This window comes from Emydura macquarii, unplaced genomic scaffold, assembly GCF_026122565.2.
Source record: "Emydura macquarii macquarii isolate MOO-44397 ecotype Brisbane River unplaced genomic scaffold, CSIRO-AGI_Emac_v2 contig_1253, whole genome shotgun sequence".
Classification (NCBI taxonomy): domain Eukaryota; kingdom Metazoa; phylum Chordata; order Testudines; family Chelidae; genus Emydura; species Emydura macquarii.
Window position 1 is genome coordinate 86,413,032 of NW_027131390.1, and position 27,734 is coordinate 86,440,765.

General features: G+C 39.0%; 1 protein-coding gene across 28 annotated transcripts in view; it reads left to right on the top strand.

Moving 5' to 3' along the window:
* The window catches only part of NEB (nebulin), a 181,844-nt gene that overhangs the window by 133,145 nt on the left and 20,965 nt on the right, over window positions 1-27,734 (top strand). For 24 of the 28 annotated variants that reach the window (XM_067549447.1, XM_067549453.1, XM_067549452.1 and 21 more), the window contains 26 exons: window positions 376-480; window positions 1,747-1,851; window positions 2,160-2,264; window positions 3,022-3,126; window positions 3,572-3,676; window positions 6,307-6,411; window positions 8,628-8,732; window positions 8,944-9,051; window positions 10,275-10,379; window positions 11,198-11,302; window positions 11,416-11,520; window positions 12,369-12,473; window positions 12,561-12,671; window positions 14,173-14,283; window positions 14,742-14,843; window positions 14,997-15,101; window positions 20,049-20,159; window positions 20,309-20,413; window positions 21,180-21,284; window positions 21,699-21,803; window positions 22,730-22,840; window positions 23,263-23,373; window positions 24,447-24,560; window positions 24,699-24,803; window positions 25,172-25,276; window positions 27,544-27,648. In XM_067549447.1, the coding sequence (XP_067405548.1) occupies window positions 376-480; window positions 1,747-1,851; window positions 2,160-2,264; window positions 3,022-3,126; window positions 3,572-3,676; window positions 6,307-6,411; window positions 8,628-8,732; window positions 8,944-9,051; window positions 10,275-10,379; window positions 11,198-11,302; window positions 11,416-11,520; window positions 12,369-12,473; window positions 12,561-12,671; window positions 14,173-14,283; window positions 14,742-14,843; window positions 14,997-15,101; window positions 20,049-20,159; window positions 20,309-20,413; window positions 21,180-21,284; window positions 21,699-21,803; window positions 22,730-22,840; window positions 23,263-23,373; window positions 24,447-24,560; window positions 24,699-24,803; window positions 25,172-25,276; window positions 27,544-27,648 (2,769 nt within the window). The remainder of the gene's footprint in view (window positions 1-375; window positions 481-1,746; window positions 1,852-2,159; window positions 2,265-3,021; window positions 3,127-3,571; window positions 3,677-6,306; window positions 6,412-8,627; window positions 8,733-8,943; window positions 9,052-10,274; window positions 10,380-11,197; window positions 11,303-11,415; window positions 11,521-12,368; window positions 12,474-12,560; window positions 12,672-14,172; window positions 14,284-14,741; window positions 14,844-14,996; window positions 15,102-20,048; window positions 20,160-20,308; window positions 20,414-21,179; window positions 21,285-21,698; window positions 21,804-22,729; window positions 22,841-23,262; window positions 23,374-24,446; window positions 24,561-24,698; window positions 24,804-25,171; window positions 25,277-27,543; window positions 27,649-27,734) is intronic. The other 4 variants (XM_067549462.1, XM_067549465.1, XM_067549455.1 and 1 more) reach the window with 3 other exon arrangements.

Consider the following 27,734-nt stretch of genomic DNA (forward strand, 5'->3'; position numbering starts at 1 on the left):
TGTTTATTAAAAGTGGATAATTGTTGTCATGGTACAAAACTACTCATTAAAGCGGCGTTTGACAGCTGTTATTTTTAGCTGTAGCCCTCCTTCCAAAATAAAGAAGTTGTCCACCCCTCTGCAAAGCATCATGCAGAACAGATTGATTAGGACCTGACTCGGCAAAGTGTTTGAGCAGCTTTTGGGAACTGCCGAGCAACCTCAACTCCCATTGACTTCAGTGGAAGTTGAATGCACTTAGCACCTTGTGGTAATGACTGCTCAACGAAATATACTGAATGTAGCTTCCATGGGTGTTCTCACAATATCAGCTGGGCAAATATCCTTGACAGTAATTATATTTTTGTTCTTTTCCCTCCTGCCATCTGATCTTAGAAAAAGTACAAAACCCAATATGAGAAGATGAAGGACAAGTACACAACTGTCCCTGACACTCCAATCCTCATCAGGGCTAAGAAGGCTTACTGGAACGCTAGTGATGTATGTATCACGTAAACACCATCACTGACAGTTTCTCTCATCTTTCTATAAAGCAGAAAAGGAGCTAGGGCACCATATATCTCTTTATGTTTGGTTTTTTATGTTTGTTTTTTTTCCAGCCAGTCTTGTGTTCAAATGTACAAGTCAAAAAAAAAAAAAAAGAGAGGGAGAGAGAAATAAATTGGTTCCAAATAAATTGCTTCCCCACGTGACATTTTCAAATGATATAGATTAGATTAAAAGTATTGATGCTGGAAGCAAGCACAGAAATGCTTTTATCCCACTTCTTCATCTCCCTACTGTTTGAGGAATAAATCTTGACCCTCACTGAGAGTTCATTCACTTTTACTTAGAATGCAGATTTGGAAAAATCAATTTCTGTTGGAGCTGACCTGGGTAAGGATTTGAGGATGAAATCAGTTTTTGTTTCAAGTGTGGAATATTCATTTAATTGCTTCAAGATCAGGAGTGGAAGTGTTCTGCTGTATAATGAGATCTGTGGGTGTACATTTCAGATTATAAATTGTCTCCTTTGCCATTAAAAGCCTGAAAGGCCATATTTATTGGGCTGCACATCAGGTCAAATTATTCAGTTACACATGTCCAAAGTAGAAAGGCAGAAGACCCCAGCTTTGCATTAGTGATTTAGAGCTTTCATGCTGTAAAACTCATGCAACAAAACTCCCCATGCTAGATCTGGGTTTCTTCCCTGTACAGGCTGGGCAGTTACCATAAACCTAGAAATGGAATGACCTTCATGCTTTCATTGTTGCATGGGAAAAAGAATGGATGTTTTTATAGCAAACCTAGCACTCACTGCTGTTATGTAGAGTACTTCTGTGGTGTAAGGTGCCTTTCTTCTTCATCTTCACTCTAAGAGTGAGTGGGGAAAACCTCTGCTTTGATGGGCCTAATCTTTTCCTCTCTGACTGAGTTCCAGTTTGGATCTCAGTTAGGCAGTTAATTTTGGACAACAAAACTTCTTAAAATGTACTAGGCTTGACATTAACATGATGGGAGATGATACTCCTCCTGTGTCATTCTCATGAGCCCAGTTTCCATAATGAAGTGTGGGACTTCACATATGGCAATGTATGACTAAACTTATAGAAAAGAAGTCTTTTTGAGAGACCACAGAAGTTCAAAACCAAGTTTCTGTGGGCAAGCAGCTATGGAGGCAATTCTGGACTTAAGAGAGGCCTACACATTTAGCTGCAACAGTTGCTTATGGACTATATAACTTGTTCATATTTTTCTTCTTATCAGCTGCGCTACAAAGAGACCTTTGAGCAGGCAAAGGGCAAATATCACACAGTGAAAGATGCCTTGGATATTGTCTATCATCGCAAGGTCACTGATGACATCAGCAGTGTACGTATACAGCATTTCTGTTCCTGACTAATGTTGGTCATTAAATGTATGAAGCTAGAACTTATATATTTAATTCCCTCCCATTGAAAGATCCTGAGCCTAATTCTCATTTACACTGAGGCCACTTTACATTGCTAGTATGGTGTAAAAGGTTAGTGTAAATGAGAATCAGACCCCACATTTTAAGAACATCTTTGTGGGGAGTCACTAATGAGAGGTAGAAATGTCATAAAATTGGGTGACTGATGTGTTTAGGTTTGCAAACTATTTTACATCATTTTCAATTTTCTTTTCAACTCCTTTTGTAGGTGAAATATAAGGAAAACTATGTTAGCCAGTTGGGAATCTGGAGATCTATCCCAGACCGGCCCGAGCACTATCATTATCGTGCAGTCACAGATGCTATCAGTGATGTGAGTTTGAATGGTTATTGTATATTAGACATTGTATTTTTAAAGCAGGTGTCCAAAATGGAAGGCTCTGCAGTGTCACTTAATTCCTCTCAGGCATCTTCTGCTGAAATGAAAGAATGATCAGTTTTGCAGTTGCCTGGCATGTTTTCTGAATCAACAATCAAGTGAATAAGGCCACTTCCTATTGAAAGCAGTCACAAAATGCCCATGGACTTCAGTGGAAGTTGAATTGGGCCCTATTTCTGTTGCCTGAACTTGTTTGTTACTTTCGTAATAAAAATATGTCATGTGAAAAGCCCCTAAGAGCTCTTTAGCAGTGTTTCTGGCTTATTACAACATGTGAAAGACACTGGTGCTTTTAATGATCTCAGTGGTGAGTTTTTTGTGAGCATGTTATTAAGACATAAAAACAGTGCTTGATTTTTTTCATGGCTTATATTTAATATGTGAAATCCTGGCTCCACGGCAGTCACTGGCAACCCTCCACTGGAGTCAGGATTTCACCCAATGACCCTGGCCTGAGCTGTGCTCTCAGTGACACCTGTGTAAGCCCTTTGATTTAACTGGGGGTACAAGCTGGTCCCTTAATTGTATAAAAACAAATGTAATTAGCAAAGTAGTTGATGCCGGACTTCACATAGCTATTACAGTCATGTGTTCAACTTACATCTGGATGGTATTTCAGCATTAATAGGATGCCATTTTTTGGTGCCATCTGAACTTTTTTAAAATTTATCTTCTTACTTTCTTTCTACAGGTTAAATACAAAGAAGACTTATCATGGCTCAGAGGCTTTGGTTGTTATGCATGGGATACTCCTGATCTTGCTCTGGCTGAAAAGAACAAAGTCCTCTACAGTGGGGTATGTAAATCTCTTTATGACATTTGGAAGAATTTTTTCAAAATTTGGTTGTATGATGATTATCTTGTAACTGAAGGATCAAATTCTGCCCTCAGATATGGATATGGATATCTCAGGGCAGAATTTGGTGCAACACATTTTAAGTAATCCAAGTTACAGTATCATACAGATCAGAGTAAAGGGACCTCTTAGTTCATCTATTTTATTCACTGCCAATGCAGTTGTTCTCTACAGCACATGTCCGAGTGTTTCCAAGTCTAGTTTCTAATGTCTGAAGGTTTGATGTTTCCATTGCCTTTCTTGGAGGATTATTACAAACATTTGCATTTATATATATTCAATAATTCCACTATTCCTTTGATGTAGAAATTTTTCAGCTTAAATTTTTTGTTGTCTCTCTTTTAATTTTACTCTGGAATGACTAGTTTCTTTATGTTTTCGCCAGTGTAAGTACAAGGAGTCTTTTGAAAAGATGAAGTCTCAGTTCGAGTATGTAGCGGACTGTCCCATTAATAGGCATTTTAAACATGCAACTCAGTTAATGAATGAGGTAAGTACAATAACAGACCTTTATGTCATCTCATAACGAAGTGGCATCTCAAGGGCCTTTGTGATAACATTAAGTTAAAAATTAATCTGTCTTGCAAAGTGGAAAATAAATTAAAATTAACTAAAAACTACTGAAAACAAATATGTCTCAAGGTTATACTTAAAGGAAGAAAGGCAGAGATGTTCTTGACATCTATATTGATGAGTAGTGCAAAGCAGGTTTATAATAACTAAAACAGAGTATCCTGTCGACCCACATTTCAGCAGTGAAAATGTAAAGAGTTCCCTCAGCTGCTGACCAGTAATGAGTCACTAACTCGGAAAGGCATCAGTTTCCTTTTTAGCAACAGGATTTTATATCCGTAAAACTTGATTTGTGATTGGTATGTGAAAATGGTAAAGAATCACAGTTGTGTTCTTTAGACACTGAATAAAGAACTTCATTAGCATTAGGAAAACAATATTGCCAGCAAAGCTGTTCTGTCCATCTCTCTGTGTTTCACCATAGAGCTTCAGGCTAGAATTCCCCAGCTCCTGCTGAAGATTTAAAGAAACAATGCACACAACATCACAATAGTAACCAGTACAACTGGGCCAAGATGAAAGTCATCTGATAATGTAGCCACTGTGACTCCTAGAGCAGATGCTGTGTTTTATAAATGATGGATTAAGCCCTTTTAAACTCTGTTCTAAACAGAGTTTTCATCAGTCTAAAGCTAACATACAGATGTCCAGAATATAACCAAACTCAACCTCTGGCACTTTTTAAATGAAGGTTGATATTTAGAATATAGCATCTTCATATTTTATTCTATTCAGCTGACATCTTCTCACAGTGGTCACTATTAAAATGTCAACATTTATCAGCAGATGTAGCATTTCTTTTTCTAGATATAGGAAAAAACCTACTTATCTCCAATGCCACTATGTGGTAGCTGTTCACAATTGCAGATATTTTAATGGTGACCACTGTAGTTGTTATTCTTTTACACTTTGACTGATAAAAAACCAGAGTATGGTATAAGGGGCCTCTTATGTTATAGAGTTATCTTTGTTACACAGAACAAACAAGCTATTTTAAAAAGTCAGGCATAGAGATGGAAGATATCTTTTTAATGCATGAAGTGTCATGTGTTTAAATAAGCTTGTCAAAAATGTATTTTAAAATATATGATGTATAGTGATACATTCCAATAATATTTATGGAAATACTGATGATATAACACTGTAATGAGTGGTGTATATTTGTGCAGTAAGGATTTAATTTTCAGCGTATTGACCATATAGGTCTGATTCTGAAGTTCTTTTGAATACAGAATGGGTGTTTCAATACAGCTCATGAGAGGGCTGCAGAAAGGGGCTGTAGTCTTTCATAAGTTTTAAATTGTACCCTTAAATATAAATTTGGAAAATTGTTTATAAATTATCCACATTTGCTCTGTTTTTTCCTTTATTTTTCTATTTTGGGTGAGGTCCTGAATTGCTTCCTTTAAATATTATGCACAATAAGATTTCAATGGTTTGAGGTTTGTGTTTCTTTGTGTCCTCACCTTTTTACTTTGCTACAATTTAACATGCTATTCTGAGCAGAAATTATACAAATGTGAGTATGAGAGGAGAAAAGATAAGTACAGCTTTGTTGTGGATGAGCCTAGAATTCTACTGGTCAAATGGGGAGGTGAACTGAGCAGTCAGTTACTGTAGCAATGCTGGCCAGTGCAAGCAAAATGTGGCTGGATCACACACAGTTCACATCTTTCTCTACTTGAAACGTCTATGGCCAGTGATGTCATAGGCTTCACCTCTGATATTACAGCGTTCTAGTTCAGTATCAGACACTATCTGTTTTGCCACCCAAAGACCACAGCTGCTTTTTGAGTGAGCTAGTCTATGGCTTTTCTCTATGTACTCTCATATATTGTGTGGCAATTGATATTTAAATGCTATCTTTCTCATAGAGACAAGGTGGGTGAGGTAATATCTTTTATTGGACCAGGTTCTGTTGGTCAGAGAGACACGCTTTTGAGCAACACAGAGGAAGTTGGTCCAATAAAAAATATTTACCTCACTTACTTTGTCTCTCTAATATTCTGGAACTACATCAACACTGTACACATCTTGCTCACATACAGTCTAATCTAGTGTCCATTCAAATCAGTGGAAAGAGTCTGAGTGACGTCAATGGATTTTGGATCTTGCACTTATTTTTCACTATGTTTCTTTTTTTAAGTGATTTTTACAATTATTATTTCCATCTAATTTCCCATTATAAGGCAAGAGGGGCTTGTTTGATTGGTAAAATGCTCTTTTGGTCTAAGATCTATTCTTATTTTCCAAAAGGTGTTTTCATCACTCACTTCAGGGGGACACTATGGAAGCCACTTCTGTATATACTGTTGCCATTCTCAGTGTTCTGATTGTTTTAATGAATTGGTAAATCATTCTAGACCCTACAAATTGGCACCATTCATTAAAAATATGTGTTTAAAATTATATGGATGTATACTGTGCATGCATGTAATTATGTGAGTACGTATAGTATGCTTGCCTAAATCTGATCACTCTGAACGTAACTATTGTTCATTGGCTTCACAAGTATCTTTTCTGCTTCACTGCTCTTTTCATGGACAGAAAAAATATAAGTCTAGCGCCAAGTTGTTCCTGCAGCATGGATGTAATGAGCTTCTGAGACCAGATATGCTGACAGCACTCTACAACACAAACTTGTGGAGCCAGGTAATGTGAATGGCTGCTGTTGCAGGAAGGTCTTATACACACAGTTTAGCTGCTTGGACTTTTAACATCTTAATATTTATGAATTCTCTGACTTTCTACTGATATCAAGCTCTAACATTTCCCCATGCATTTGGTACTCAGAATGAAGCAGTGAAAGTGGCATTGTACCCATCCATCGCCCACATAACCCAGGACCCACTTCTGCCACCCTTTCTCATACTGAGCATTACTTTGCCCTGTGCATAGTCCCATTGACAGAATTGGCTCCTGAGTGTAGCTTAAACCTAAGGAAGTATCTATTTTAGGACTAGAATATGGCATTTATCTGCAGCTCTACACTGAAAATGGTGTGGATTCTCACCATCCCAGTTGGAGCATAGCGTCTCCAGGAGATCCATGCTTCCCAGAGCTATACAGAGGTGCAAAGAGGAGTGCAGAGTACTCTTGCCAGTGTGTGTGTGTGTGATGAGGGACTTTGGGCTCTACCTACTCCATGGCACACCCTTTCTTTTCATCCAGTTTAGTTTCCAGGCAGTCCTTCCACAGGCATGCAACTGGGAGAAGCTTTTTACTCTTTTCCAATGCACTCTGCCCATATTGTGAAGGAGGGGGCACAAGTTAGCCATTTCGTTATTACTAAAAAAAACCAAAAACATACACTTTTAAAATGTCTGATTATGAAGAAAGGTAAATTTCTCAACACCCCCAATGATTCTAATATTTAGTCTTTAGAACTAGTTCTCCATACTCATCAAATCTGGACTCCTGCATAGTTTCTGGATGTTCCAGGGGGATGATAATGCAACTCATTCAAGAGCTGTTACATATTTTTACCTGCCTGTGAGTCAGCTGCACTGGTTAGTGTTTAAATTTTGTAAATTCCACTCCGCGTCCTCATTGCATACACGCTTGTTACCCATGTCATTGACAAAAACCAACGTAACAACAACCCACCCACAACACCTTTTTCTAATAAGCCAGCTGATACCGTTCCTTTTCAGCTACACGTTGAAAATGTAATGTTGCAAAGTAATTACATGGGAGCTAGTGAATTGAGACTCAGCACCAATTCACCCAACATTAATAAAATCCCACATCACTAAAATGGCAACGGTATTTGTTAGACAATTTCTGTTGAATTCAGCAATGGAGTTCTATTTATTTTCTCATTTAAAGTGTTACCAAGTAAACCCTGGTATTTTTGAAGTATGGAAAATAAGCACTCAGCTTGACCTGCATGTTCACATGAGACAAGTCTGTTTTGTTTATGTTGTTTATACACTTTAGTCTTTATTTTGTGTGCCTTGATGTTCTTGTTTCCAGTGCTTGCATTATTTTCTCATTTGCAATCAAGATATTCTCAGTTTTGATGGTTCAAGGAATAAAGTGAAAATTAAGGTTTTGGTTTTTTTTTTTTTTAAATCTGGGTTTCCTCCACCTGTCTTTAGCCCATCGGTAAGAAATTTACATTCATGCTGCCCAGTTCCACTGTCATCGTATTCGGTGAGAACAGAATTAGGCCCCGAGCTTAACAAAATGATCCTTAAAGAAAGTACACATGTATTTTCAAGCATCATTATGCCATCAGTGCCCCTTATATCGTTTGGCACTCAGTGAAATATTTAGTGGATTTGCTTGTTCTAGTCTGTCCTGTTTATATTTTCCCAGACCTTAATTAAAGTCTTTCAGCCTATTTAAAAAGGGAATCTTGTCCAGGTGTGATTAAAAACAAAAGTGACACTTTCACTGACTCTTACAGAACTGCTTAGAATCCTTTTTAAACTCAGAGGTCTAGTTTACACCTTCAAGAAGATGTAGATGTAGTGCCAGACTGTGGAGCTCTTGTTCACATTGAAATCAGCATGGGCTACAGGCCCATAGACTTCAATGTGTATTAGTGTTTCATGCAGGCTGGCTCATAGTGTCACATTCTGTCTATGTATGCACGCCCAGCTTCCACTGACTTCAGTGGGAGATGTAGGGTGACCAAATAGCAAGTGTGAAAAATCAGGACAGGGGGCAGGGGATAATAGGCGCCTATATAAGACAAAGCCCTGTCTTATAAAGGGACTGTTCCTATAAAATCAGGACTTCCAGTTACTCTAGGAGATGGGCCCGTACATTGCAATACACTACTTTAACCTGATTGTGTCTCTTCTTGAAGGTGTTTTTTTATTGTTTCATGTAGTTAACATCCTCTTCTTTCCCACCATCAGTTCAAATACAAAAGGCAGTATGAAATGCAGAAGGATAAGTATACTTCAATCGTGGACACCCCAGAACATCTGAGAACTGCAAAAGTCAACAAGCAAATCAGCGATGTAAGTATAAATACCATAATATCATAACGTTAAATATATGTTAAGCGCATCTTCTTACTCTGAATTGTGACTTTTTTGAAGTATGCTAACTAAAAAATTGAGTCCTCCTCAGCCACAATAAAATATTTCTCAACTTGACCTTTTAAAAAAAAACACATAAACTGTGCTTGATTATCTCAGGATAATACAATCCAACCATTTTTACTCTCAGATTATTTACAAGATGGAATTTGAGAAGGCCAAGTCTAAGGGGTACACCACAATCCATGACACCCCGATCTTGCTACTTATGCGCAAGGTCAAAGACAGAATAAGTGATGTAAGTAACCTATGCCTGGCACGTGATATCAGTACGATGCGCAACTAACCTTTATTTGACTGTTTATTTCTACCTTGTAGATAGTGCTGCCATAATAATGAGCCTCTTATAGAATATAGCAATATTATTTTAACTCAAAATTCCTCCTGTTGTATCTAATGTATTCACAGGGAATATAACAATGTCTAAAAAACCCTGACAAGTATAATCATGTAACTTTTCAGGGTAATTCATGGGATAATGATGGGTGGGACGGAACAGCCCTTACCTGTAATAAAAACTGTGAGTTAGGGTGTTGTCTTTTTAGAGCACAAGTCTGGGCATCTGGTTTCTTGGGTTCTCTCCCTGGATTGGCCAGTAGCTTTTGTGTTGCCTTGGTTTAGTCACTTTATCTGTCACACCATTTGCCCATCCATACTGTGGGGATAATAAATTTCCATTGGCAGAGTTCTGAGGCTAAATCAGATGACTGGGGCTATAGAAGAGGAAGGTTTAAAGTATAGGAGAGTAATGTTGGTCCAATGGTTATAACGCTACCCTAGGAATCGAGAGCTCTGGCTGAAGCTCCCTGCTCTGCTACAGACTTCCCGTGTGACCTTGGGCAAATTGCTTAGTCTTTTTGTGCCTCAAATCCTTATGTGTAAAATCAGGCTAATAGGATTTCCCTACCTCACAGGAGTGTTATGAGGATAAATATATTAAAAGATTGTGAGGCACTTAGATGCTACAATAATGAGGGCCGTATAGATTAGAAGTAAAAAGTATTAATATTATCTAGTTGCCCATACACGATCCTGACTGACAAAGATTTTCAAAAGTGACCAGTGATTTGGGGTATCTACGCCCAATATCACACATGTTAACAAGGCCTGATTTTCAGAAAGTGCTGAGCACTCGCCCTCTGAGAATCAGCCCCCTTTAACGTATCATGTATTGGGCACCCAACAATGAAGGCACCCAGAATAATTAGTCACTTGAAAATCTTGGCCAAAAGCCTCCATTACAGTGTGGACTATATATTTCATGTTGAATTAGACTGATGTGTCTTTATGTTTCCATGTAAATGGAATTCCAACTGAAGACAATGCATCTCTTGTGTGTGGAATGGCTGAAACAAAGATCTAGGGAACTGCCTAAAAGTAGATTTCCATGTGCTGTTATTATTTAACTTTTGTTAAGTTGTGTTAAATAAATAGAGACTCAGGATAAGTTTCTTTCACCAGCTGAAATACAAAGAAGTTTATGAGAAGAATAAGTCTCACTGCAATGTTGTACCAGATGCTGTTCATATTAAAGCTGCCAAAGCTGCCTACAAAGTAAACAGCAATGTGAGTTCAGTATTACTAACGCTTTTCACTGTTATTGTCAATGGCTGGTATTTCAAAGGACCCTCTGGGAATTAGGCACTCACCTTCTGCTGAAATTCATTGGATTGAGGCTCCTTTATGTTCTTTTGAAAATCACAACCAGTACATATAAAATGTTATGGATAAAATTCAGAGCATCTCTGTTAAATCTGGATTTTGCTGAGACCCCCATTCTAGTCTTTTGTGCTCTTTTGCTTATCAGGTAATTTTGATGCACCTTGAAGAATGTGTGTGTCTTTTTAGCACATGTTAAAATGAAATGCTGCTTTTATAAAGGATCATTCCTTCATACACAGTTTCCAGCATGTAGCACAAACACCAATTGTTCTTCAAGCACCTCCTAGTTCCTCAGGCGTGGAGGCATATGTGTTCTTAGTATTTTCTTAGGCTAATTTATTTATTCTTGTAGCTAGCATAAATTCTACCTGGGAAGTGCTGAAGTGCTTTGCACCATTGGGTGGGTCCAGCATGCACTGAGATGGTTAGTGAAATAACACATCCACTTTCTTCAAGGTCATGCCAACTTTTCAGTCCTGCATATTCCCCTCTCCACCGGCAGTAGAAAAATCAGCACAAATAGACTTCCTCTGCATTTGTCCGTGACTCAGAAGAGAAGCACATCTCAAAAGTGCTGCTATCATGGACATACACTTTTCCAAGCATGACTTCCTTCCCTTCCTCCAATACTTACGCAGTTGTTCAGGCAAGGGGAGGATAAAGCTCTGCATTTATTGATTTTATGAATGATACGATTTCTATTAATGTTCCTTTTAAAACAGCGGGATTACAAGAAGCAATACGAAGCAACCAAGGCTCGTTGGGAATGGACTGTTGACAGACCTGACTTTCTCCAAGCCGCCAAGGCATCCTTACAACAGAGTGATGTGAGGAAACTAGAAAATATTACATTAGCTTATACTCCCTTTCTCCCTACATCCTGCTTTCATAGCAAAGGTTTGGGGTATTTTTTGTCAGCTTTTCTTTTCTTTTCTGACAGTATGACTACAAGCTAGACCGAGAGTTCCTTAGGGGATGCAAACTATCTGTCACAGATGACAAAAATACAGTGTTGGCTTTGAAGAATGCCATCCTGGCAAGTGATGTGAGTATTTGAACTTCCACCTTGGTTTTTTTTTTTTTTTTTTCCCTGTGCTAACACTTTACAGGCTGTTTAAGGAACCTCAAACCTATGTTTTGTGTCCAATTGTTTTTGTAAATATACCATCAAAATTGAAACTCTGGAGTTTGTGAACGTTGTTCTGTAGAAATTAGTTGCAGATAATATCATCTGGCAAAGTTTTCAGTTGGTTCTTAAATGGGAGCTGGGGATGCTTAACATCTCTGAAAAACAGGCCATGTCTATTCAGGCATCTAAATAAGGAATTAGGGAATCAAACTTTAGGAACCCAGGTTTGAAAATTTTGCCCAGAATTTTATATTTCATTATTTAGGTTTCTTTCTTTGTTTTATTGGCAAAACCTGGAGTGGTTTTGGCCTTGCAAACCTCATTGGTCTGACTGATTGATTTGCAAACATAAACTACAGGCAATTCATATATGTGATCCATTTTATCCAAATACCCAACTTTTATGGTAAACGATTCCAGTTTCGACAGATTTAAACTCCATACATTGAAATGCATGTATTATGCATACGTACTTAAAACTAAAGCTGCTGCTGTCATTTGTGTATTGCACAATGTCTGTAGAATAAATGTTGGCAATACAATAACAAGATCTGAGCTTAAGCTCCAGTGAGACGTGTAGGAATATATAAGCTGAAGCGTATTAAAGTTGACAAGCAAATCAAACTATAGGCCTATCTTGGAAACACGTCAGTGGTGTTTCAAAGGTTCTGCCATATACCAATCAGATGAGTATATTTGCTACCTATTTAAAAAGTCAGCATAAGACATAAATTGCGTAAAGTAACATCTTTTCTCTCCTCCAGATAAAATACAAAGAGAAGCATAACAGGGCTAGGGGAACATGCCTTGTAGTCCCAGACACACCTCAGATCCTTCTGTCCAAGTGTGTCAGCTCTCTTGTATCTGAGGTAACACACATAATATTGTCTGTCTTCATAAATAGCTTCTTCTTATACCCTATTTTTCTTTCAACTGTTTTTTCTTTATGCACTCAGAACAAATACAAAGAGCAAAGTAAGAAGCAGCTTCCACATGGTTCTTATACAACCCTGCCTCAGACACGGGATACTGTTCATGTCAAAGAGGTGACCAAGAATGTCAGTGAGGTGCGTGACTGGTATAGTGCAACATTTATTGCTCATGTCAAATTTTGTTATTGCTACATCCACAGTATTTATTTGATCCTATGAAGCATTTTTTGTAGATTGCCTCATGCATTTTCTAATTTCTGTCTAGTGAGCCATTTGAAATCAATAGGACTGCTCACGTCCTTAAAGTTAAGCACATGCTTAAATGCTTTGCTGCATCAGGGCCCAAAACATCACAACTCATAGTTATTAACACTCATCAAGGATGCCCTCAGAAATGCTTTAGGTAATCTCTCATGCTGTAAATTGCTCCCATAACATATTATGCATTAGCAAGGACTCTGGATCCTTTCTCTCTCTAAGTGGTTTAAGATTTTGGTCGTGGACATAAACAATTTCCCTTTGGTTGGGGTAATAGCCTTTAAATTATTTCAAGAGACCTCTTCATACTGTCAGTCTTATTTCCGTTTCCAGCTCGAACACCCTATCTTCATGCTGGATTGGAGAATTGCTGTTGCGACTGTAATCTCTAAAGGACAGGCTATGGCCTGTTTCAGGTGCACACTCACTGGCACCCCTTAACTTCCTACCATTCCCATGAAAGGATGGAGTTTTGAGAGACTCTACCATGCAAGGCTTTGAAAATGAAGGATTAGATTAGATTAGAAAGGAAGGATTGGAACCATTTCAGGGCATTTCCAGTCACCCCTTCAGTTTCCTAGAGGCTGGACAGGAATATTTGGTGATCAGAGGTATCAAATGCTGCAGAGGGGTTCTGCAGAATGTATATGGATATATTCCGTTTGCTATGAATGGGGAAGCGGTCATCCACCAGGCCAGCAAGGGCTGCCTCAGTACCAATCCCTGGTTTCACAGCAGACTGATTCAGGAGGTTGGCAGTTAATGGATGGTCATAGAGACCATAAGGAAAATTTTTTTACTGACTTCTCAATCAGTTTGCTTAGAAAAAGATTGTTACACACTGCGCAGCAATTTGAGGACCCTAGCATCAAGGAATGATTTTTTTAGTGGTGGTTGGAATGAATGGCATATTCCAGTAATCAAAATGCCCACCCTGGTAATCCGCAAATATTAGTTTCCTGACATAGATGGACTTTAATCAAAGGCCAAACAACACCTTGGGAATACATTAAACTGACTGCTTAAAGCAGACAGGCAGGCTGGGTATTGGAGGTGATCCTGAATCAAGATTTAGTGTGTGTGTGTGGGGGGAGGAGGGGGCGGGGCGGGAGGAGAGCGAGAGCGATCACTCGATAGATCATAGTTTAAATACCAGGCTTCAACTCAGGGCGGCAGGTTACTTGTAGGCAGAGAGCGGATTGTTCCAAACACTGAAGGGAGCCATGTGTCCTTGTCTCTGCATGCTTAGAAGAAGTAAATCAAATCTCTGGTTATTTCTGTTGGCTGCTGTGGGGGGTTATTGTGAGTATCAGTAGGACACAGTTCTTTGTGGGCATAATGAGTGACATATAATATAAACTCTCTTTGCGCTACACAGACAAACTATAAGAAGAAGTTTGTGAAGGAGAAAGGCAAGTCCAACTATTCCATCATGCTGGAGCCTCCTGAGGTGAAACACGCCATGGAAGTCGCTAAGAAACAGAGCATTGTAAGTTTGTCCTGCATTTACATCATGTAAACAGCCCATATGACCATTTTCAATCAGAGTCATTCTCAAATCACAAAATCACATGGGTTGGATTTTCAGCTGGATGTCTCCCCAGCTTCCATTTTGCAAGGAAAATATGGATTATATGTAGGCAGAAAATTTAACCTACAGAAATAAAGGGCATCTCTGGAAAATGTGATTGGGAGTTAAAATAGTTTGCTTGCAAATAACAGGGACTCCACAATAATGTTTTCTTTCATTTCTTCAAATGCAGTTAAAACTGCATGGTATTTATTACTTCATTTGAAAATGACTTACAAATATCTGCTTCTAGTGAAATCACTGGCAAAACTCCAAATGACTTTCACCACAGCGATACTGGGTCCTCAGTGGCTATCTTTCTAATTAATAAACACTACAGTAATTAACTTTCCTCTATGTATGTTTTCATTGATTAGGTTGAATACAAAAAAGATGCCAAGTCACAGCTCCATTACACATCTATAGCAGATCGACCAGATATTAAGAAAGCAACCCAAGTTGCCAAGTTAGTCAGTGAAGTGAGTATTTTGTAAATCTCCTGTGTAACTCCTTAGCAGTATTTTTCCTATGGCGAAATGCATCAATATAAATTATTACAACAGCATACGAAGGTGTTTGCATTTTATCATTAATAGCTAAACATTTTATATACTGATGATTTTCTTCAATAGATTCAATACAAAGCCAAGGCTCGAGGAGAGGCTGGCCTTGGTGTGAGCATGCTCGGACGTCCAGATATTGAACTTGCTAAAGAGGTGTCCAAGCTGACTAGCCAGGTAATGATAAATGCTTCCAAATTTTGGAGTGATGTGAATAAGGGCATGAGTTCAGATTCTGCTGGGACAGACGTCAATAGACTTTTAAAACCACATTACAACTGAAGATGGAAATAGTTCTAGATAATTTTAAAGGGAGTACGGTAACTTAATTTAAAAAATAATTCATTGTGTGCTTTATTAGAGAAGCAGCAAATGTTTGTCTAAGGGGTGTTTTGTGTATAATGAGACTGATACTGCTTTCAGGGGTGGAAGTGGGTCTTAAGTCACCATTGTCTTGCATTGTAGTCATTCACATCTGTGCAAAATGAGCATACAAGAGTTTTGCAAGATGGTGGAGAATCATGTCTAAAGCTCAGCTGACTTTAGTGGGAGCAGAACTGAGACCTGGAGAGAGACCTTTTGGGAGATGGGAGGTTGGGCCTTGCTTCTTTTGTGGTTTCTTTGTCTGTCCTCTTTTCTGTCACTTTCTTGTCGTAAACTTCTTATGTCTCCATCTTATTAATATGTTACTCATAGTCTCTCTGAAATGTTCGGCATAAAGAACTTTACACAATAGAAAGTATATCATCAGGGAAACCTAACATATAGGAATAACTGACAAACATCTGGGTTGCTCTGTTGGTATTAGAATTTGGAAAATAATCCCCAAATGCTCAGGACAAATCTAAAATTGGGCACCTAAAACTTGAGTCACCCAAAATTAGAGGTCATTTTTGAAAACTCTCTTTGCGCTTCACTTCATTCATGCCATCTGTAAAATGGGGACGATAATGCTGCTTAGCCACCTTTGTGAAGCATTTTGTAATGGACTATATAGACAAATGCAAACTATTATTACATTAGAAATTTTTAATATCCTATCCATTTGACTATTCAAGATAAGAAATTTTTTAAAATATATATCTTTCAAATCATTCATTACCTTTTATTTTTAAATAAATAAATCATGTTAGTATAAACTTCCTTTCTCTTGTAAAATAACTTGGAACATCATCTAGTATGGATCTTACTCTTGTTCTTTCCTATGGGAATTTTTTCAACCAGGACCTCACCACCAGTTGGTTCTTTCTCACAGCTTTATGCTTTATCCCTGTGATAGTCTGCTGTTCTGATCTTGCTATCTTGCTACGCATTATAGGTGGAATACCTCAAAGGACACATGAGAGGGCATGGAGCTGCATCTTATGATACACCAATGATGAGACACGTTAAGAAAGCTAATGTCCTAAGTAGTCATGTAAGATGGATTTAAGTGACACAAAAGGGAATGTCACTTTTCTGTTTCTTCCTCTATTTTGTATATGATCTTTGTCATTCCTAGCACAAGAAAATGGGCCTGAACTGTAAATGAGTTTATAATGCACCAGTTGCACTGTTTTTTCTGCAGACTGTGTTAAAAGTGTGGAATGCACCAAAAATTTGTGAAGCTGACTGTCTAGCTAATACCTCTTTTTTTTTCCAATGCAAAGACTGTGCATGGGAACTCTGTGGGAGGGGAATTTGACTAAACCAATTAACAGTGTATAACCTGAAGCCAAATTCTATCCTTGCTCTTTGTGCAGCTTCTAGTGATTTTAATAGATGTCACCAGCACACACAGCCAAGGCAGGAATTCTGCTGTTAAGATTTAATTTGAAAAATGCAGCTACATAAGCTGAATTTGGTGGAGACTTGCTCTCGTGGAGAAATGGGAAAATATGTGCCTTTAGGTAACAGTGCTTAAACTGAAAGATAAAAAGTTGGAATTACGGATTTGATCCTGAACTGCAAAAGCAAAGATGTCTTAATCCCTCTGGCATTTAGATTTTGCAACATGTATTTGTGTATTGTGTTACCTCAGCAGTTTGTACACACTGTTCTCCTAGACCTAATGGGCAATGGAAACTGTGTGGAGTCTATTATCCTAATGGGAATGTTTAAAAACCAAAAAAGCAATAGGAAACCCTGAGACCTACTCCCATGTGTTCTGACTCAGTCAATGAGATCCTCTGCCATGTTACAGATCATTCATTGAGGTCAGGTTTTCTCCTTCTGCCCTGATCTAATCAGAAAAGTGTGAATTCCTGTAATGTGCTCCTGTTGTTATTTCATTGAAAGACAAGAGAGAGATTATTCAGTTGCTGGCCCCAGTATCTATACCCCAGAGCTGTTGTCGGCCAGACCTGAGGATCAATGTCAGAGGAAGTCAATGGAATTATGCCCATTTTATACCAGCCAAAAATTTGTCTTGTTGTCGGGAATGTGATGATGATGTATGTCATTTTCAACGTACATAAATTATATAATACACTGTGGGTGAGATTCACCCATTCACTTAGCTAGTTTGTGCCATGACTGCTTCATGGTGTCAGAGTGGTACAATGCAGCCAGTGTGTATCAATGAATCTGGCCGCAAATCTCTGGCAAAATAAATTCTGATTGCAATTATTTCAGGGCACATACTTTCTAATATTCCTTCCCACCTCAGAAATCTTGTGGAACAATTATGGCTATGCCACAGTGTGTGAAATGGTAGTGCACAGATTCCACATCCTATTTTGCTCAGGTGTTTCCAAAGGAAAAAAGAGGTGTTACATTTTTCCATGTCTACATGTGATTACTGCATGCAAATGCAGCATGTCTTAACATCACCTACGATATTTGTCAGATAACAAGAATCCTTCCTTTTAGAGCTGGGTGCCTATTAAGCCCACCCTTGTTTCATAAAAGCAGGAAAAGAAGAAAAGCAGCATAACTCATCAGTAATGAGCAGAGCTCCTTATGATGTGTTTTAGCTTCCAGTTCTGTTTTTAATTATAGCCAGACTTCCCCTCAGTCTTTGAATAACTTTTTAGCTGGCTTGATTTTCATCTTGAAAGAAATGGAGTTCATTTAGTCTAGAGATTGATGTGGCATGTTGCTATTGTTCTCTTCTTTGTCATGTTTCCTTTTCTGGGCATATCCTTTTAGAGAAGCATCTTATCCTATCTGTACAAGTCATTTTGTTCTCTAACCATTCACCCTTTTTTTGTTTTCTCTCTGTGTCTGCCGTGACTGTTTTTAATTTTATTTTCCTCCTTCTGTGGTCATTTCTTTTCTTATGAGTTCAGCAAAAGTGAACTACTCCTCTTTGACACATGGGTCTGAGTCTGATCTCACACTAGTATTACACCAGTATGTCTCCGTGGACATTAGTGCATTTACATCTGATTTACACGATTGTGATATCAGAATCAGACACTAAGTGTTGCTCTTGAATGGCAAAAAATGTTTATGTTCTTCGTTTTCTTACAGCAAGTATGGAACTGGTATAGAGCATGGGACTGTATGGATAAAATATGCTAATGAGTTTAAAAGACAAGAATAAGTGGAATGTGAATTATCTTTGCACTGAAGCATCTTTAAGGTTTACTAATATGAAACTGTATGCTAATATTTCTGTAAATACATGTAAAGCATAAGTATCGTTCCCAGCATGATCCATTCCTTTCATCAGTTATGTCCGTCAGTTCTTCTATAGATGACTTGTTTCATTTGATTATTTGTGTAAATAGTACTTGTGGATTTATTCTTACTGGAGAATCATTGATGGCTAGGCTGGAAAGGGCCTCCTGCCCCTTCCTCATCTGCCACAATCTCTTACCCATGCACTCCAACTGCACAGGAGGTGTGTATGTGGGTGAAGAGAAGGAGGTGTGTGTCATTGCCTCATCCCTTTTCCACACCCACCTGTGAATCAGCAAGGGGAGCACCATAACCAGAATGTCTGGTGACTGCAGTTCAGTTGGAATGGCCAGAAACTCACAGGATCACACCCACCCACGCCTACAATGTGAGCGTTAGTTGTAAAAGCCAGAATGTAACCCTAAATTCTTGAGAGCTAACTTCTTGGAGTTTTGACTTCAGGGGGCTCAGAATTTGGTCCTAGTTGCGAGATCTCATGTACACTTTAAGATCTCTGCTGAAAGTACCTCAACAACCCCCCATGGCAATTTTTTCTTGTCAAAGTGCCTTTCCTATTCAAAATGTGTCCCTAATAGGAGGGGAGGAATCCCTGCACTGTATGTTTACAGGCATTGGGAACAATGGTTATCCCCTGTAGGTCGACAGGAAATAGAGTGACCTGCATCTTAAACCTACAGCCAGTGAGAGAGGGCAGATTACCATGGATGAAGTTTTGGCTCCATTAAAGTCAGTGGCAAAATTCCCACTGATTTCAGCAGGGACAGGATTTCACCTTATATCTGCTGAACTTTCAAGGACTTGCACTGATGTTCATGAATACCCGAGCCTCCACCCTAATTCTGAGTGGCTCTGGGGGTCTTGCTTAACCTGGTGCACAATCCAATTAGTTTAAATTTACCCTCTCTCAAGATGTGATTACTCTCCCTTTTTGTGCCTCTCACCTCTTTTTGGTTAAGATAAATTGTAGTATCTTCATTTTACACCTGAAAATATTTCTGCTGCCTCTTTTATGCTATTACCTCTTGAGTATTTAGGTGCTTCTCATATCTCCCTCTTCTCTAAGATATACCTACTAGGCTTCTCTAAACACTCTTTGTGCAACTGCCAATTCATCCCTTTCAGTCCGATTCGGCAGTCATGCATTCCTGCACAACTCCCACTGATAGGCACATGTTCCTATCTTATTTGGCTATTTTTGTCACCTTTTAAAAAATTATTTTCAATTTACCAGCCTTATTTTCATAGTGAGGAGCTGAAACCTGTGCATTGAATGAAAGCTATGAATGGTGTCTTGTAAAAACAGAATGTGAATTTTCTTTCCCATGTCCAGTGATCTCTAAAATATCTTTTATTCCAAGGATGTCTTAAAATTAGTGCATTTTTTGATCTTCTGTTTGCCACCAGACTTTTTTGCCAATGTGAATGTGGACTTCTTCAGTCTCTGGCACAAGATAGGCTAATGTTCAGGAGTAACTGAAATTCTTTGTTGTTTTTAATTAGTTGAAGTACAAAGAAAATTTTGACAAGGAGAAGGGTAAGAAACCGAAGTATGACTTGAAGGAGGCCAAGATCTACAAGACCATGAAAGATGCTCACAACATCGCTAGTGAGGTATGTCTAGTCTTTTGCATTTTCCAGGGGGATTTTAAAATTTTGCCTCTGACTAGCAGAGTCCTACTTTGTGTTATTAATATATTATATATTAAAAGCTTGATTTGCAGCCTTCTTTGCTGATGTTGTTTGATATTTAATTCCTGTAGGTTAAATATAAGGCAGATCTAAAGAAACTTCACAAGCCCGTGACAGATATGTCAGAATCGCTGATCATGAACCATGTCCTGAGTACAAGCCAGCTCTCCAGTGCTGTAAGCTCATTAACTAACCCCAGATTTATTTCATTTTCCATTCCCATTCTGTATTGATCTCTGCTAACAGTTTGTATAACAGCTCCCTCCTTTACTGTTCCGAGGACATCACCTGGTAGTGATCTCTTCCTCTCTTACCTAATGATCATTTCCTAGCCAACTAGCAACATTAATACATCCATCCTTTGAACAGTGAAATCTTTACCTGTAGAGCTGCTAATATTTTAGAACCTCTAACCGTTTTTTAACTGTAACCATTTTTTACATTTTCAACTGATCATATCTCACTAACAAATACCAGGTGTTTTTTTCCCCCTATTTTCTCCTTTTTTGTTTTGCAGTTCTTTCCTATTTATTATTGTTTGTGACTTTCTTTCTTTTTTACTGTTTTTAGTGGGATTTTTGTGATTAACATCACCATGCTGTAGTAGCACAGAATGATGGCCATGTCTAATATAGCAATTCAGAACGATAAAAGATCAGAGTCATTATTGCTTGACATAACCCTATCATGTTTTCACTATATTTCTTTTATTTTCCTGGTGTAAAATAAAATCATGGTCCTTTCTGAGATGATCAGAAAGGACAAATGTCGACCCAAATCTTTAGAAAACTGTTGTGGGGTTGCTTCTCCCCGCTCGCCCGCCCCCATTGTTAGATTTCTAATTGCTATTTGATGTGCCATTGAAGTGTTTGCATTAGTTGGGCCTAGGAAGTAGACCTGATCAGGTTTTTATTGAGGTGGTACTTGATGCCTTCCCTTCAGTACCAGTACAAGAAGCAATATGAGAAGAGTAAGGGTCACTACCATGTGGTGCCAGATAATCTTGAACAGCTTCATCTAAAGGAGGCCTCAGAACTACAGAGTCAAGTAAGTTGGTTAAGTGTTTCTTCATTCATCCATTTACTTTCAGTGTCAAACACTCAGTCACTACATTTACCCTTCGAGGGCTCTCTGGTACAGAATGAGCCATATGCCAACCTGCTGTATGTAAATTATACAGTCAGGAACACAGTGGTCAGTTAGAAACATTTGCTCATCTATTCCTATTGAACGCACATGATGAGTATGCATATGTTTTTGACATAATACCAAGTCCATCCCTTTAATGTCTTTGACATGTGATGGCGGCAGCTATAAGCCCTGTGCATTTCAGTGAGAGAGCTCGAGGCTGCAGTTTATCTACTGGAAGTCTGTTGACTGAATGAAACAGACACACATTGCTCCAGTATACCAGCTGCTTCTCTGGTAATTAGGAGAGTAACTTGTGTCTCCTGTTGTCAGGTGAAATACAAAGAGAGGTATGAAAAAGAAAAAGGAAAACCCATGCTGGACTTTGAAACTCCAACATACATCACTGCCAAGGAAGCTCAGCACATGCAGAGTGAGGTAAGATGCTTCATCAGTGAACTCAATAGGGTTAGATTTAGGAAACCTCTGTTTACAGCTGGTTCATGGTTATGTTTTTACAGTGAACTGAAAATGGTTGTGGGCAAACCTTGTATGCTGAGTATGCTGTTGTGCCTTGAAAACTACAGTTACATTGTAGTTTTTGTTCCATTATACTTGCATTAGCAATAGAATCATACTTCATTAATTCAAGGGATTTCAGTGTGTAACTATAAAGGAGGCACCTCTGTCACTCTATCTCTGTCACTAAACTGTAGCAAGTTATCCTCATACTTGACCAATAGCTTTAAGTCTCTGGGAGAAATACAGTCTGGGATCACCATTTCACTAAAGGTCTTGCAGCAGACATCAGTTATCACAGTCTATGGGAAGACTTTTCAAGCTGTAGGTGCAAGTGTTCTGGATATCGTTTTCATTGGAGATCTGTATTTTTCAGCAGCTCTATTTAATCGCTGTTTGTCTTTGATGTCACAGTATTTTTCAATGGCCTGTCATGCTGTTCCTTCAAGCCGTTATTTCTTATCAGCTTGAAGTTTTGATCTTGTTTTGTCACGGTGAGAAATGTATACATGTTGAAACACACTTGTATAAGGTGGTCAGTCATGCTGTTTGGGTTAGTCTATGAATTGTTTCAACTTCTTTCCATGCACAGACCATCAGAAACACTTCTGACATACGGTCAGCTCCAGCTTCCATTGAAGCCAATGAGAACTAGTTCATAGACTTCAATGGATCAGGATTATGCCCACAGTTAGCTACCTGGGGATAGTGACACTGTATAATCAATGTATGGTAGATAATTAGAAATGGCTTTTTTGTCCTGCTGCATTTATTTTTGAGCAATATGAAAAAAATATATATATTTACTTTACTAGCTCTTTTTCCCTTCTTCCTACTCATATTAGAAAGAATATAAGAAGGACTATGAAGAGTCCATTAAAGGCAGAAACCTTACTGGGCTGGAGATTACACCATCTTTGTTACATGTCAAATATGCAACCAAAATAGCAAGCGAGGTAGCAGCTACTCTACATTTACTTCCTCTATTGAGCCAAATAATTCCACTAATGAATCTCACCAGTATATTCCCTTCACCACTTGCCTCACTGCCTACCGTTCTATGTTAAGCACGTTTTCATGTCTTTGTACCATGATCTAATTTGTTATGTATGTTAATTCCACTAATTGTTAACTGTATTCATAATTATTATCTTCCTTTATATCATCTTAATTGTTCCTGTGTGTGTGCATCCATAAGAATTTATAATGAATTCCTATCCATGTCTTTAGAGAGTATATAACTCCAAACAATATTCCATGTTACTTAAAAAGCAAACAAAAAAACCCATTGGATCTCATTTTCATTCTTTATCTCAGAGTAGCGGAACTACCACTAGTCTCTTTTTTACATTTTCTCCTTCTTTTTTCCTTCTTATAGAAAGAATACAGAAGGGACCTAGAGGAAGGTGTCAGAGGTAAAGGTATGACAATGTTGGAGGAGACTCCAGACATGTTAAGAGCAAAGAATGCAACTCAGATTCTAAATGAGGTAAGTCAAATAGCTAGCTGGAATACGACCTGACTGGAACACATCATTAATGCACAAGGCAATGATAACACAGAATGACAAATATTTTTAGACATGGCCTTTGAGGAAGGGAAGAGTGTTAGCTAGTGGTTGAGCTGGAGAATGGGAGCCAGCACTTGTTGGGCACTATTCTTGATTCTGCAACTGACTTTCTGTATGAACTGTGTGTATCACTTTAGCTACACTGCATATCTGTAATAGAGGTATTTCACAGTAACCTTTCTCACAGGAATAGCTAAGTTAACGCGTGTTTCTAAGGACTTCACCACCCTTCCAAATGGAGGGACTTCCAAATGCAAATTATGATGATATGTCAATGCAATACTTCAAATCATATATACTGGATGATTGGCAAAGGGGATATTTGAATTTGTAATATTGATGTTACAGCAAATTTGTGCAGTTAGATTATGGTAATAAAATATACTTTATATTACAACTGATAATGGGCCAAACGTAGCAAAGTTTCTGGTGTAAATTACACTGACTTGTTACACCAAATAATTCCCTTGAACTGCAGGGAAGATTCACCCTTTGGAGGGCAAGCAGTGTTTCTGCTACTGTGCTTCACAGAGTTACCATCAGAAGGAAGCATTAATTCCAGAGGTTCTGAGGCCACTATCACACAGTTTTCAAACAGCATTTGCACCTAATTGCCCTGGTCCCAGCACAAGTGGTTGGTTACTGGTTTGTGCCTTCACAACCTGGTCTCTGAAGGGAATTTCTGCCCTGAAACCTTGCTCCAAGGTTTATGATGCCACAGTCAGCACAACCTTGAAATAAATCTGACTCATGATATTTGTCCACTTACTGCTGTATTGTGTTGTCTATGTTGTCTGAGCATTTAAGTGTTTTTTATTAAAAATAAATTGTAATGAGCTAATATATTTCTATTTAATTTTGTGGTTTTGTGTGTATGATTGTCATATGCCATTTCTAGGATGATGCAGCTATTGTAATGAGAAGCTGTTTAGAGTTGCCAGCGCCATTCCATTCCTCATTTTCCCCCCCAAAATTATTTTCTTCACCCATAGAAAGAGTACAAGAAAGCATTGGAGCTAGAAATCAAAGGAAGAGGTCTAACAGACCAGGCTTTGGAAACACCAGACTATATGAGGGCAAAGAATGCCACTGATATTGCCAGTCAGGTCAGTGTGAATAGCCCAGATATAAAATCTAATGACTTTTTAAAAAGAAACCTTATTCAGAGTATTTTCTGAGTAAATAAGAGAAGATGGTTGTCATAGATATGATTAAGCACACCTAACTGAAATTTTTCCCAACAGATTAAATATAAGCATTTGGCAGAAATGGATAAAGCCAATTACACCTCTGTTGTCGATACTCCAGAGATCATTCATGCACAGCAGGTCAAGAACCTTTCAAGCCAGGTAATGAGATTTAAAGAGACGTGGTCATTGTTCATTCTCAGTGAGTATCTCTCTTACTTGATCATTAACAGATGCTAATTCAGAGCAGACTTTGTCGTAAAGTGAATTAAACTAACAGGTGGTAACAAAATTCAGGAGAGAGCGATGGACACATGCTGTCCAAGAACTGTCAAACTGGTATCTCTGACCAACATTAACTTCACTCAACATTTAAAAAAAAATCCTGCATAAAGATTATCTTGTATGTCTGTATCGGCGACTGAAGTGCTCACTACTGTTTAAACTTGCATTAATCAGCAATAAATAATGCTGTACAATTTTTCATTAATACTTAACAGAAAAATGTCTTTTTTACATTGATTTAACAGAAAAAATATAAGGAAGATGCAGAAAGGACCATGTCATACTACCTGCCTGTTCTAGACACACCAGAAATGCAGAGAGTCCGCGAGAACCAAAAGAACTTTAGCACTGTACGTATACGTAGCAAGCCATTGTCTATTGTCACACAACAGATAATGTCCATTCCCCATCCAATTAGCTTATTCCTGTTTAAGACCTTTATCCTGCATTGTGTGCCCACAGGCAGACTGCTGCTTTGTTCTCTCAGAGACCTGATGGGCTACATGAGTGCTCAGCAGACCACTAGCATGCCACCTACATGGCATTATAACAGTGGTTCTTAACCTTTCCAAACTACTGTACCCCTGAAGCCTGAGTCCCACCCCCACGGGGCTGAGGCATGTAACTTAGTTTCATGGCGCCCCTGTGGCTCCAGGCAATTGCCTTTCTTGCCACCCCCAATACCAGCTCTGCACTTGCGACCCCTCTAAACCCCCAGGTTGAGAAACACTGCATTATAATTTTACTGGAAAAGTTTGCTTTGACCATTTGTCCTAGTTCCACAGCTTTGGAACAGTCTCTAGGAGGAACCCATTCAGTATGCCAGACACATTAGGGGTCTCACTCTTCCTCCAGGGTAATCCACGTAGCTTCACTGCCTTCTTAGGTTGGATCTGTGGGCCTTCAGCACTCTAGCTTCAAATCGTGCGCTCTGTTCAGCTAATCCAACTGAAAGAGACTCTTGATGGAGACTTGTACACTTTTCAGCGATTAATGCACCTCACCATGCATTCACAGTGACACTTGAACAGCGCTGTCAAAACAGTCTAAGTTTATTAGTCAACTGGAACACTTCATAGGCATAGAGAAATGAAGGTTAAAACATAGTCCATTCTGGTTAGCCCAGAACCCAGCCAAGCTGTAGTGAACCCTCTGGTTCAAGCTCTGTCTGTCTCGCCATCTGACCTTCTTTGTCTCTCACCCTCCCCTGTGCTAAGGGGACAGAGGGTACCAGAGAAGTGACTTCAATCTGTGAAGACTTCAGGTATCTTCTCCCATATGTACAGAGATCCCCCAGATCTCTCTTAGCTCTGGGAACTGGCTCTTTTGATCTTTTAACCACACTAGACACCTGCCGCCAGAGTAGTGACAAACTAAATAGTCATGCAGATTACTAATATTATTTTCCCTAAGACATGCTCCTGTTTAACCCAACTGTGCCTCCATGATGATGTGAGGAAGGCCAAACCCTCCCCCCCTCACCAGACTTCTTCCAGTTTGGCCCAAGAAGGAAAAGTTCTTTCCTGACCCCCCAAACTAGGGGATTGGTCACACCCACAGCATCCTGAAAAACACAGATCCTATGCTAAAAAATACAAGGAAGGAGGGTGGGGCAGCTTAAATGGAGCAAGAGGGTCTCAGGGCGTGTCTACATTGCTGCTGGAAGCAAGCCTCCCAGCTCAGGTAGACAGACTCGCGCTAGCAGGGCTCGATCTAGTGTGCTAAAAATAGCAGTATGGATGCTGTTTGGGCAGCGGCGTGGGCTCTCAAGCCCATCCGCGTCTGAGCTCAGGTGGCTAGCCCAAGTCTCTGCCAGAGCCATAATGGTCACACTGCTGTTTTTAGTGCACTAGTTTGAGTCCTGCTAGAGTAAGCCTGCTAGCTCAGGGGCTCATCCCAACTGCAGTGTAGCCATAACCCAGTGGTTCTCAGCCTGCTTATCATTGTGGGCTGCATGTGCAGCGCTCTGTGTGTTAAGTAGGCCGCAATTAAGCAATGTATATATACGACCTGTATGGCCTTGAGGATGTCACATGGGCTGCAGCCGTGTGCTGATTGGGCTGCAAGCGGCCTGCAGGCTGAGAACCACTGCCATATTTTAAAGAGCTGTGCAAAAACGTAAATGTAAAAGGGGGCAAGGAGCAAAGAGCCAATTAACTCCCAGCTGCCTGTGATTGGCCAATAGCAGGAAGAAAAACCCTCCGCCTCCACCCAGAAGAAGGACCATCCCTGCGTTCCCCTAGCATTCACTCCCTCCTCTTCCTTAGGGCTGTCCACCTCACTGCTGGTACTCTCAAGTTTCCCACCCATTGAGCCCGATGGATCTCTTCTTTTTTCAATGGTGTGACTTTTTCCTAGATAGCATTTCTAGATTTTTTAATTTTATTTTAAGAATCCATTACTAATTTTATTCTGATTAGCTGCAACCCATGGAGTGTCTTTTCCATTCATGGATTGTAAAAATACCACCACACACGATGAAGTTTAAGTGTCTTCTCAGAATATATCTCTGACAATCTTTTGTTTTGTATCTTTAAAAAAAGAAAGCTTTTAAAATGACAAGAGTGAACTCTTAGAGTTGGTATCCTAACCACATTTTTCTTTTGTGTTTTAATAGCTTCAGTACCAGTGGGATGTAAAGAACAGTCAAGGAAAAATTACAGTGGTACAAGATACACCAGAAATACTACGTGTTAAAGAAAACCAAAAGAATTTCAGCTCGGTATATTTATTTTACACATTTTTAATACTAATTGAAATAATTCCATTTGAATATTTTAAAAATACTTTTTAGATCTTTTTCTTGCA